The 12,629-nt window shown below is 43.6% G+C and overlaps 1 protein-coding gene across 1 annotated transcript in view; it reads right to left on the minus strand.

Annotated features, from left to right (window-relative positions):
* Nucleotides 1-1,649: 1,649 nt before the first annotated feature.
* The window catches only part of TGFBR2 (transforming growth factor beta receptor 2), a 92,117-nt gene continuing 81,137 nt past the window's right edge, over nt 1,650-12,629 (minus strand). Inside the window, exons 6-7 of the mRNA XM_030830033.2 lie at nt 4,955-5,082; nt 1,650-2,283 (exon numbers count right to left, since the gene is read on the minus strand). Coding sequence (XP_030685893.1) covers nt 2,104-2,283; nt 4,955-5,082 — 308 coding nt within the window. The 3' untranslated portion in view covers nt 1,650-2,103. The remainder of the gene's footprint in view (nt 2,284-4,954; nt 5,083-12,629) is intronic.

Raw genomic sequence — 12,629 nt, forward strand, 5'->3', positions numbered from 1 at the left:
TAAAGCTCTTTTGACTCTTGGAAGATCCCATAATGGACTAGTATTCTAGAAATTCACCACTAGAGGTCAATGAGCAACAGCTATTGGGACGGCCTCACCAGCCCTAAAGTGCAGGGGATTTCTGGGCACTTCCGCAGCATTGCGGGTCAAACTACCTTAAGTCTCTCAGCCCACCCCCCCGAGCAGGGTTCCTAAAAGTTCCACCTAATCCCAAACTTCAGCATATCTGCCAAAACCCCAATGAGATGAGACCTTCCAAAACCCAAGTAGAGCTGGTCACTGCCAGTCCCTCTCCAATAATCCTATTTGGCTGAAAATAAGCTTCAAAAACATTTTTAAAAAATTGTTATTTGCAGCATTAACACTTGTTTGTGGATTAACGAGTTTCCTATGGAGTAGTAAAGCACATTCTTTGTTCTTGTCCATGTGGACACAGATTTCCTAACTGTACGTGGGACTCCTGTGTCCCACATTCAAATTCTGCAAAGGTTGGGAAGGCAGGTGTGACTGAGACCAGTAACAATGACAACAGTTTCTTGGAGTAAAGAGCACCCTCTGAAAGCAGAGGGGGAAGCTCTTAAAGTACAAGCAAAATGGATTTGGGTTAACAGGGAACACCCAGAGGAGGTCCCCGTTAGTCCAAAAGAAGGCCAGCTTCAAATCTTAACCCCAGGAAGGGAATCAAAATCATACTCTATAGCCAGAGAAGGAGTGCGTGGACGCACATTTCTCACAGGGGCCCTTGGTTGGAAGCAGGTTTAATTCCCAGACTGGGGTGGGGGTGGGTGGAAAACACAAACGTTCATGGCGGAAGTGAGCAGCTTTCTAAGAGTGTCCACACCTGCGTCTGTGAATGATGTGGACCAGAGAGAACTGGAAACCATTTGCTCTTTAGTCTTACTTGAGGATCCAAATTTTTTTTTTTTTTTTTTGCAAAATCTCCAAGTATTTAAGAAGTGCCTCGATTTTGTTAAACACCGTGCTGGCCAAGCAAGACACACGTTCAGAGTGCCTGAGGAGACTCCTGATGTGGCAGTGCTGTGCTGCTCAAATACTTTCCCCTTGGCCAAAATGTGCTCGAGTCCCCTGAAGCCCAGAGCATAGAACCTACTAGTGTTGCATAGAAAGCTGGAGACTGAAACCAAGAGTGATAAAAAAACTAAACATAAAGAACCTGGAAGGGAGACCTATTCCCTTTTAGGAAACAGGGAACAGTAACATAGGTATGGGGGGGGAATTTTTAAAAAAATAACAATTTCTCATTAGTAGAACGTGTGGCAATTTCACGGGTGGGGAAATGTGTCCTGATTTTTCTGTAGCCTGTGAAGGTAAAACATGGGGCTTAAAACATTTAAGCAATTAGAAATGGAGCAAAGTTTCTGAACTAGCTGAGGAAGGAGGTTCACAAACCAGAGGTGGGTTGTGAAGCTCCGGTGACAAGTCCAGGAGAGATGATGGCACACGGGGACCCCAGGGTCTGGTCCCCAAACAGTGCGACTCCAATCAGCTCCATGGCCAGAACAGGACCCAGTACAGGGAATTATTACTTTGCAAAAGCAAGTGCAACTTGGCCACAGCAGGCTCTGAGACCTGGAGTCTCTCTCTGAAGGCAAAGACCGCACCCCCCCCCGCACCCCCCCCAACCCCTGTGTGCTCAGAGGCCCAGCACACGAGTGACTGCCAAGTGCTGAGGCTGCCCCAGAGCCCTTCCTTCTGTGCTCAGTGCCAAGCTCGCCCATCCAACCCATTTCTTGGGCATATTTGATCTTTTTCCTCACCTCTTTCTAGAGTATGGCCGTATAGATAGATATAAACATATATAGATATATATAAAACATAGCTATTCCATATTTATATACAGGCATTAATAAAGTGCAAATGTTATTGGCTATTGTAAAAATCAATCTCATTTCCTGAGGAAGTGCTAACACAGCTTATCCTATGACAAAGTCAAAGACATAGGACGCTTCCTGTCACCCCCTCCCCAGCTCGGGGGGGAGGGAGCGGCCCCGGGGTTCCAGGAAGCATCGTTCAGGGGCAGCTTCCTGCTGCCTCTGTTCTTTGGCCACAGGGGCAGCCACACTCGGCCAGCCGCTGGAAGAGCTATTTGGTAGTGTTCAGGGAGCCGTCTTCGGGAATCTTCTCCTCTGAACTGCTCCTGCCCGAGAGTCTGTCCAGGTGCTCCAGCTCACTGAAGCGCTCGGCCACACACTGTGCCGTGAGCCGGGCCTCGGGGTCGTGGTCCCAGCACTCGGCCAGCGTCTCACACACCATCTGGATGCCCTGCAGGGGGAGAGGGTCCACAGGCCTCTGAGAGGGGATGGCGGCTCCTGGAGGCAAGGCAGCCCCTGCCTTGTCTCTGCCGCCGTCGCTCTGTCCCCGCCTGCAGGCCAGTCCCCAGCACCATCTAACTGCAGCTGCAGGCGGCCAGCGTTCCGGGGCCATCTGATCATAGGAAGTGGGGAAATGAAGACACAGCACAAGGCCCCCCAGTAGGCTCCTGGGGCACAGCAGCAACCCCAATCCTGAAAATTCCCGTGAAGTGGGCTTCTAATGCCATTTCACACCTTTCTGTTTGGTGGGGAGGGGCATAGCTTTAGGCTTTACTGTTGAGGGCAGTTTTAGGTTCATAGCAAAATCAAGTGGAAATTACAGAGTTTCCATATACGCCCTCCACCCTCTCGGACAACCTCCCCCGCCATCAACACCTTGCATCTGTGTGTGCATTTGTTAAAATCGGTGAACCAACACTGACACGTCACTATCGACCAAAGTCAACCAGAACACGGTTCACGGTAATGTACAGGACGTGGATTCTGGCAGATGTGTCCATCATCACAGGATCCACAGAAGGCCACTGCCCTAATCAGCCTCTGTGCTCCACCTGTCACCCCTCCTTCCTCCCCCCTCAGCCCTGACCACCACTGATCTGCTTATTGTCTTAATGGTTTTGCCTTCTCCAGAGAGTCTTAAGAGCTGGAATCATGTACACATTCCTATGTAAACAGGACTGAATATCTGAGTGAAGTCCAGGCATTGGTCTGGTTGCATTTTCTGGGTTCAAGTCCCATCTTCCAGCAGCTGCTGGGGAGACCCTCTGCTAGGCCCCTCCTCTCCTGCATCAGGCTGGGCCCTGTCTGTCTTTGTAGGTCCTGCAGACTGTTTCAGAGAGTTCAACCTAACCCCATAAAGCCCCCATTCAAAAGGCCCATCCAGAAAATGCTGCCCACAATGTGTGACAAGGGTCTTCTTTCATGGCTTTAATTTTTATTTTGCATTGCAAATATTTTTGTTATTTCAAGTCATTTTTTGGAAATAAAGCAGGCACGGATTAACTAGATAGCCCAATAGGTGGAAACAGACTGTGCTCTTGCCAATCAGAGGCCCAACCCTATCACTGGTGTCCCCTCACACGAGTGGCCAGGTGGAATGGATCATTCCCCACTCTGCCCTGAGAATGGCACTCTCCTGTCTGCAGTCTAACCAGCAAATTTCCCCACACACCTAGGAACCTGACCCTCCCTTCCCGCCCTGTGAGTGAGTTCATGATGTTGAATTAATTGTGTAATTCACCTAATTGGTGGTATTGATTGATGGCCCTGTTAAGAGTGGAGTGTTATTGTTGGTACACAAGTAACATTTATTTTACTCTGGCACTGTAATTACAGGCAGTAAATTAAATTAAATATTAAGCATTAACTTGAAATAAATAGGGCAACAAATCTCATTAAGAGAAAAAATGTATTATGCAAATTCTTTCCAGAATTTTATCATCATGAATAATGGCTTCATTAGAAGAACTGTACAGCAGAGGAGGCAACAAGAGTTTGAAAGAAACAATACTAGTGCCTTCTGATTTCAGAGTTAACACAAAATAGTCTTGCATTTTCAAAGCCAAAGAGGCTTTCCTGAAACCCAGGGAGAAGCCCTAGGCCACATCCTGGTCCACGCTCTCCCCTGGTTTTATCAGGGTCTGTCCGCTGAAGCGGCTCTTGGCGAGGGCTGGCACACACCAGGCTTCCTGCTCCATCTGTCTCCTTGATTGTACCTGACTTGTGGTTTCTGTTTTTTATCTGACTTATCTACCTTGCCTTTAGGAAACCTATGACTTAGCCCCAGCCTTCCCTGGGTAAGGGAATTCAGCCAAAGGCGGCCATAAATGGTTTACGTCAATGGAAAGGACAGTCTTGTCAGTGAGCTATGGGCACAAGGCCCCTCTCCCTCATTCACGGCTCTTCCCTGCTGTGACTGGCAGTCCCCAGCTCTCACAACCTATGCCTCCTTCTTTTCCTCTGATTGGGGGCATTTTGATGAGGAGAATTTGGATAGGTCTCCCTGTATGTCAGAACCACTGCCCTGCTATGGATGGATGGCCTTACCTACCATTGCTTAAAAAGAAAAAAAAAAAGAAGCCATTAGGAAGTTCTGGAAAGACAGATTTCCTATTTGTTCCCTTGCCCTTTGCTCTTCTGTGCTTTCCTTTATCCCAGCCTCCTTCTCGACACACCTGCCGCAGCCTGAGTGCACAGCAGCCCCTTGCAGGCCAGCTGGCTGCCAAACACCCCTTCTTTCTCACTAAGTATTTCCTGCCAGAGCTGAAGATTCCCAGAAGAAAACAGTTGGAACCCAGAAGGGAACAAAACATAAACTCCCTATAAGAGGTGAGTGGCACAGGCTGCAAACAAAACATTTTAACTCAGAAGCAAGACGGCTTGGACAATATGACAAATGCCCGTCAAATGATTCTGTGTGAGCCCTTTCTGAATGGTGGGTAGAACGTGCAATAACAAGGTCATCCCACTTTACTGAAACTTCTTTGTAAAGAAAAGTGAACAGGGTCATGGAAAACAAAGGGACCTGCCTCAGATTGATGCCCAATAGCCAGGAATTCTCTCCTACCTAAGATATTACTCCGGATGAACTTTACTTGCCGTTCGCAACAGTCACTCCTTACCTGGTGGTTGAGCCAGGAGCTTGGGATTTCGGGTCGTCCTCGATCTCTCAACACGTTGTCCTTCATGCTTTCGACACAGGGATGCTCCCGCACCTTGGAACCGAATGGAGGCTCATAATCCTTCACTTCTGTTGGAAAGAGCAGGCAAACACAGGGCCCTTGAGAAGGGTGTGCACAGCTAAGACACTGAGTGTGATGCACCTGTGATTACGCTAGGGGCAATTTTTAATTCTTGTGGGTTCAAATATAAGGAGGGGTTGTGGAAGGAGCTTGAGAAGTATTCAACACATGACTGTTGAGTGCCCACGATGTCCTAACAGCTGGGGACAGAGCAGAGAACAAGACCAACAAGGTCAGGGGATTCAGGTTTTAATGCAGACATCTCAATGGGGCAATCCTGGTTCTTGGGAGGTAGAAAAATCTTACATATTACAACGGTTTGTGGCCCTACAAAGGTCCACAGTACATAAATAGATTTAATATGTGGCATTAAATTTCTTGGGGAGATTCAGCCATAAAAAAAAGAAATGAAATTCTGAGAGATGCTACAATACAGATTATGCTTAGTGAAATAAGCCAGACACGAAAGGACAAATATTGTATGATTCCCCTTATATGAGGTACCTGGGACAGGCTAATTCACAGAGACAGAGAGCAGAATAGTGGTTGCCAGGGGATGGGGGTAGAAGAGGTAGAGAGATATTGTTTAATAGGTACAGGGTTTCAGTTGGGGAGGATGAAAAATTTCTGGAAATGGATAATGGTGATAATTACACAACACTGTGAATGTACTTAATGCTATCGAACTGTACCACTTAAGTTGTGAATTGTAACCACTTAAAAATGGCTAAACTGGTGAACTTTATATCATGTATAATTTTCCCACAGGGAGAAAAATCATGGGGAGTAGTGATTAAGAAAAAAATGTCTACAAAGGCTCCTTGCAATAGTAATAATGAAAAAGAGGTTCAGAAATGCTGTTTTAGATGACAGAGGAGAGCGACTGATAACACCAACAAACAAAATTTTAAAAGGTAACTTTCCTTCAGTGATACTTGCTAAAAAGAAAATAAAGAAGGATGATGTAAACACTTCATTAGGACTTCAGGTTTCAACTAAGGACAAAATCTTTTCTTCTTTTTTTAAGGGAAATTCAGGTTGCTGATTTTCTTCTAATTTCTCTTATTGAAGTATAGTCAGGTGACTTACCATGTTATATCAGTTTCAGGTATACAACATAGTAACTCAATATTTTTATGGATTATATTCCATGTAAAGTTATTATAAAAAACTGGCTATATTTCCTGTGCTGTACATTACATCCTTGTAATTTATCTATTTTATACCTAGTAGTTTGTACCTCTTAATCTCCCTCACCCCTAACCCTTTTGGCAAGAAACCATAGTTTGTTCTCTGTATCTGTGAGTCTGTTTGTTTTGCTTGTTTTATTTTGTAGATCCCACATGTAAGTGAAATCAAGCAGTATTTGTCTTTCTCTGTCTGACTTATTTTACTAAGCATAATACCCTCCAGGACCATCCATGTTGTTGCAAGTGGCAAAATATCATTCTTTTTTATGGCTAATATTCCATTTTGCGTGTTGCGTGTACACACGTATACATTTTACTTTTGTATGTAGTATCACATTTAACTGTCCAGTTTTCTCAGTACCACTTATTGAAGGGACTGTCTTTTCCCCATTGTATATTCTTGCCTTCTTTGTTGTAGATTAATTGACCAAAAGTGTGTGGGTTTATTTCTAGGCTCACTATTCTGTTCCACTGAGCTGTGTTATATGTCTGTTTTTGTGCCAGTACCATACTGTTTTGATTACTGCTGCTTTGTAGTATAATCTGAAGTCAGGGAGTGTGATCCCTCCAATTTTGTTCTTTTTTCTCAAGATTGCTTTGGCTATTCAGGGTCTTCTGTGGCTCCATACACATGTTAGGATTATTTGTTCTAGTTCTGTGAAAAATGTCATGGGTATCTTGATAGGGATTGCTTTAAACCTGTAGATTGCTTTAAAGAGTATGGACATTTTAACAATATTAATTCTTTTATTCCATGAATATGGGATATCTATTTATCTGTATCATCTTCAATTTCCTTCTTCAATGTCTTATAGTATTTAGAGTACAGGTCTTTTACCTCCTTGGTTAAATTTACCCCTAGGTATTTTAATCTTTTTGATTTGATTATAAATGGGATTGTTTTCTTAACTTCTCTTTCTGATAGTTCATCATTAGTGTACAGAAATGCAAGAGATTTCTGTATATTAATCTTGTATCCTGCAACTTAACTGAATTCATTTATTACTCCCAATAGTTTTTTGATGGTGTCTTTAGGGTTTTCTACATATGGTTTCATGTCATCTGCAAACAGTGACAGTTTTACTTCTTCCCTTCTAATTTGGATGCCTTTTTATATCTTTTTCTTGTTTGACTGCTCTGCCTAAGACTTCCAATAATATGTTAAATAGAAGTGACAACCATAGGCATACTTGTCTTGTTCCTAATCTTAGACAAAAACCTTTCAGCTTTTCACCATTAAGTATAATGTTATTTAGCTGTGGTTTTATCACAATGGTCTTTATTAAGTTGAAGTGTGTTTTCTCTATACCATCTTGTTGAGAGTTTTTATCATGAATGGATGTTGAATTTTGTCAAATGCTTTTTCTACATTGATTGAGACGATCATATGACTATTCTTTCATTTTGTTAATGTACTGTAAAACACTGATTGATTGGCAGATACTGAACATCCATAACCCCTGGAATAAATCCCACATGATCACGATGTATGAGACTTTTTATGTACTATTGAATTTAGTTTGCTGATATTTTGTTGAAGATCTATGTTCATCAGGGATAACGGCCTGTAATTTTCTTTTTTTTTTAATAATGCCTTTGTCTGGTTTTTGTGTCAGGGTAATGGTGACCTCTTAGAATTTGTAAATTGTAAATCTGACCTCGTAGTTTAGAAGTGTTCCCTCCACTTCAATTTTTTTGCAATAGTTTTTGAAATAAAGGCATTAACTCTTCTTTATATGTTTGGTAGAATTCACCTGTGAAGGCATCCAGCCCTGGACATCCAGCCCTGTTTGCTGGGAGTTTTTTAATTACAAATTCAATTTCACTTCTAGTGATTGGTCTCTTCAAATTTTCTGTTTCTTCTTGATTTAATCTTGGTAGGTTGTAGGTTTCTAGAAATTTGTCCATTTATTCCATGTAGTCCAATTTGTTGGCATAACTGTTAATAGTATTGTCTTACGATTTTTTTCTATCTCTGTGATATCAGTTGTTACTTCTCCACCTTAATATCTTATTTTGTTTATTTGGGTCCTCTCTCTTTTCTTCTTGGCAAACCTGACTAAAGGTTTATCCATTTTGTTTCTCTTTTCAAAAAGCCAGTTCTTGGTTTCATTAATCTTTTCTATTGTTTTCTTGATCTCTATTTTGTTTCCTCTCTGATCTTTATTTCCTTCCTTCTGCTGACTTTGGGCTTTGTTTGTTCTTTTTCTAACTCTTTTAGGTAGAAAGTTAGGTTGTTTGAGATTTTTGTTTCTTGAAGTAGGCCTGTATCACTATAAACTTTCCTCTTAGAACTGCTTTTGCTATGTCCCAGATTTTTGAAAAGTTGTGGTTTTATTTTCATTTGTATCAAGGTATTTTTATTACTATTGCTTTGAATTCTTTATATCCGATAAATTATTTATCTGTGTTTCAGTAGGGGTTTATCTTGTTTCTTCATTTGAAATAGAGTCCTCTGTCTTCTCACTTTGACTAGTTCTGTTTGTCTCTCTTAAATTAAGTGAAAAAGTTATCTATCCTGATCTTGAAGGAATATCCTTGTGTGCATCCCTATGCAGTCTGCATGTGCCCTTTGTGGCTTTGGTGGGAGAGCTGGATCTGAAGTGAGCACGGACTGTGTCTTTTCCTGGGGTGCTGCCTCTGCTCTGGGGCAGGGAGCAAGCAAATCTGTCTGTGTGCTCTTCAAGAGTGGGGTCTTGGTTTCTTACAGTCCTCTGGTAAGCCCCACTGGTTTTCCATCCAGCCGAGGGGGCTCAACTTCCAGTGCCAGACCCCAGGGCTGGGGTGCTTAATATGGGGCTCGAACCTCCTGCTTCCCAGGGAGGATCCTGGAGCTTGTGATACTCCCTTCTCTTCTGGGTCATGCAGTAGGGGTGTGGGTCTGGACGAGATCACTTTTCCTTGCCTCCTACCTGACTTTGAGTGGTTCTTTCTTTATAGCCTTTGTTATAGGAGAGCTGATCTGCTAATCTTCAGGTCATTCTCAGAGAGATCTGCTTTATATGTAGTGGTACTTTGGCATGTTCATGGGGGGAGGTTAGCTCGGGGTCTTCCTACTCTGCCATCTTGATCCCCCTTCATGTTCTAGGGTCGATATCTTTATAGAAGCTTCCTTGAATATCCCCAGAGCGATTCTTTATTAGACGTCTGGGGCAGAGCTCTATTTTAGGGTGTACAGCCACTGCTCATCTGTCTCACTCGACCAGATGGTGAGCGTCTGCAGGCAGGTTCAGAGCCCCTTTCTCATGCTTGTATTCCTGGCACCCATGGCAGGGCCTCCCATACAACGGGCTCTCAATAAATGCTTTGTTGAGCGAATGAATGAATTACTCTTAGATCCTGTCCAAAGTGGCCAATGCATAAACTCTGGGTGAATATTAGAACATCTTTTAATTTAAGTGGGTGGGACAATACCCATGTCAGTGCATCACAGGACAATTTAGAAAATAAAATCACTCCAGTACTGAAACATGCCTGAGCCAAAAGGGAAGAGTGGGCTGGATTCGCCATTTTCCTCCAAAATAAATAGGACCTTTGGCCTTTACTTCAAAATAACCCTGTTTAATGAGTGAAACTTTCAATAATTTGCCCATCCAGGCTGAGAATTGAAGAAGCATTTAAGGCGAAATGACATTTTGAAAAGAGATGGCTTGTTCTTGTTTATTTGATTTTCCCCCTTTCCCAGAACCTTACTTGCATATTTATCTTTTTCCGCCTCACCCAACTAGAAGAGCTGGCAGGGTATTTTCCTTTTCCTTAGTTGGGATGAAGCCCTCCCCTCCTCCACCACTGTGAGACAAGCACAAACCATCCTTCTGTGTGTCTGCATTTGCCTTCAAGTGCCCATAGCACTTAATCTGTACTGCTCTTGGGGTGAGATCTGAACTTCGATTTGCATCGTATTTATACACCTTATTTCTTTCTTCTAGTCCCTTATCTTTTACCGGACTGTAAACTCCTAAGGCCTAAGGCAGAGGCTGAGTTTTGTGTCTGCTGAAATTGTGCCTTATACATAGTAGGCTTTCAATAAATATGAGCTGGCTTGAATTCAAGCAAGAGATAAGTTCCCAGTAAGGGTTTACTCTGACCTAAATCTTCTTTTCTATAAAATGAATGGGCTGAACTAGATGACCTCTATGTCCCCCTCCAGAGCTATCCTGTAATTCAATCTAATCAAATAATGATGCTCTCTTAGTGCCATGCCCTGAGGTTTGTATAATATAATATAATATAATATAATATAATGTAATATAATGTAATATGATTTGCATATGACATAAACTGCTCCTTAGACAATGTATCAGTCCACTGACTCTCCATTTCCAACTCTTTTGGCTGCCATGGCAGATGTGGTTGGCAGCCTGCCTAGACCCCCTTTACCAAGCCAAGAACACCACAGCCCCGAGGTGCTGCAAACGCTGAGTTGTAAGGGCTCACAATTTCTCCCTTCTATGGAGAATTACCCTTGGTTGATGGGAGCTTCCTGGCCTGGAGGGCAGTCTGTAGCCAATGACAAATTAACATGGGAGGTTTTTTTTTTAAATTGGTATAATTGCTTTACAATGTTGTGTTAGTTTCTACTGTACAACAAAGTGAATCAGCTATACATATACATATACCCCCTCTTTTTTGGATTTTCTTCCCATTTAGGTCACCACAGAGCACTGAGTAGACTTCCCTGTGCTATACAGCAGGTTCTCATTAGTTATCTATTTTATACATAGTAGTGGATATATGTCAATCCCAATCTCCCAAATCATCCCCCCCACTTCCCCCTTGGTATCCATATATTTGTTCTCTACATCTGTGTATTTCTGCTTTGTAAATAAGATCGTATAGACCAATTTGTTCAGATTCCACATATATGCGTTAATATACGGTATTTGTTTTTCTCTTTCTGACTTACTTCACTCTGTATGACAGTTTCTAGATCCATCCACGTCTCTACAAATGACCCAATTTTACTCTTTTTCATGGCTGAGTAGTATTCCATTGCATATAGGTACCACATCTTCTTTATCTATTCCTCTGTTGATGGACATTTAGGTTGCTTCCATGTCCTGACTATTGTAAATAGTGCTGCAATGACTATTGGGGTGCATGTGTCCTTTTGAATTATGGTTTTCTCTGGGTATATGCCCGGTAATGGTATTGCTGGGTCAACACGGGAGTTCTAACAGTCTGTCTTGCCCCTAGAGGAGATGACTACTGTGCAATTCATGCTCCAGAGCTCCCCCTGGGATAAGGCTGATGGTGGTGCAGATGGAGAAAAATGAGACTGTTGCATTTTTCTTTTTGTGCCTTTGATCAAATAATGTGAAGAACTGCAGAGAAAGCAAGTCAAAAGGTGAGTGGGGTTAGTTCAGAGAGTGCCATCTTTTAAAATAAATACCATCTTTTAAAAATTTTAGAAATGCCTCTAAGAAAAAAAGCAAACAGCTTAGAGAGTAAGATCGAGTTTAGCACTTTAAAAAAAAAGTGCTAACAGTATGCATCATAAGTAGGGGTATTATTCGTTGTGTTTACCCCAGACCCATCATAAACTAGAGACGAGGACTTGGAAAAGAGACATCAACTCTTTGTGCCTCAGTTTCTGTATCCACAAAACAAGAGAAAGCGCAAGTGCTGACCATCATTAACACAGTCCTCCCTCGGTACTCGTGGGGCGTTGGTTCCAGGACCAGAAGCAGATACCAACATCTGCAGATGCACAAGCCCCACATTTGCCCCTCTGTATATGCGAGCTTTGCATCCACGATTCAAGCAACCGTGGACTGTAAACACAGTACAAGTTCCGTGAGTGGCTGGATCCGCGGATGCCGAACCGTGGATGCCGGCCGAGGGCACGCTTACTACCCTAGGACGCTGGCCACAGTGCTCAGCACTCACCCTGTGCACCCACGCTGGCTCAAGTCCAAGAGGGTCAGGCGGGCAACTGGGGTCCACCCTCCCAACGTGCCCCAAGGGCAGACCTCAATCAGCAGCAGATGGGGGTTGGAAGATAAACCGGGCTTCCTTGAGCCGGGGGTGTGATGCTGAGGTGCATGTGGGCTCTGTGCACTGCCAGGGTCCCCAGTGGGATCATGCTCTGGTTGTCCCCATGGTGACCTGCCTGCTAGCACAGGGCTCATCAGCTCCCTCCCCTTCCTGACTGACTGCCTGTTCCTTCTCTCCGTGGCTTTTCCTGCCCTCTTTTTCCTACAGAATGTCAGCTCAGGCTCCTGTTCCAGGGCCCGAGGCACCAAACCCAAGGCAGATACCCCGCTCACCACGGCAGGACCACCTGCTGGGACCAGGCTCCCTCTCACGCCTCAGCTGCCTGCCTCCCTATAGGCGCAATGGGGACCTTGAGATTTCCTTGAGGG

Source organism: Globicephala melas, chromosome 11, assembly GCF_963455315.2.
Source record: "Globicephala melas chromosome 11, mGloMel1.2, whole genome shotgun sequence".
NCBI lineage: Eukaryota > Metazoa > Chordata > Mammalia > Artiodactyla > Delphinidae > Globicephala > Globicephala melas.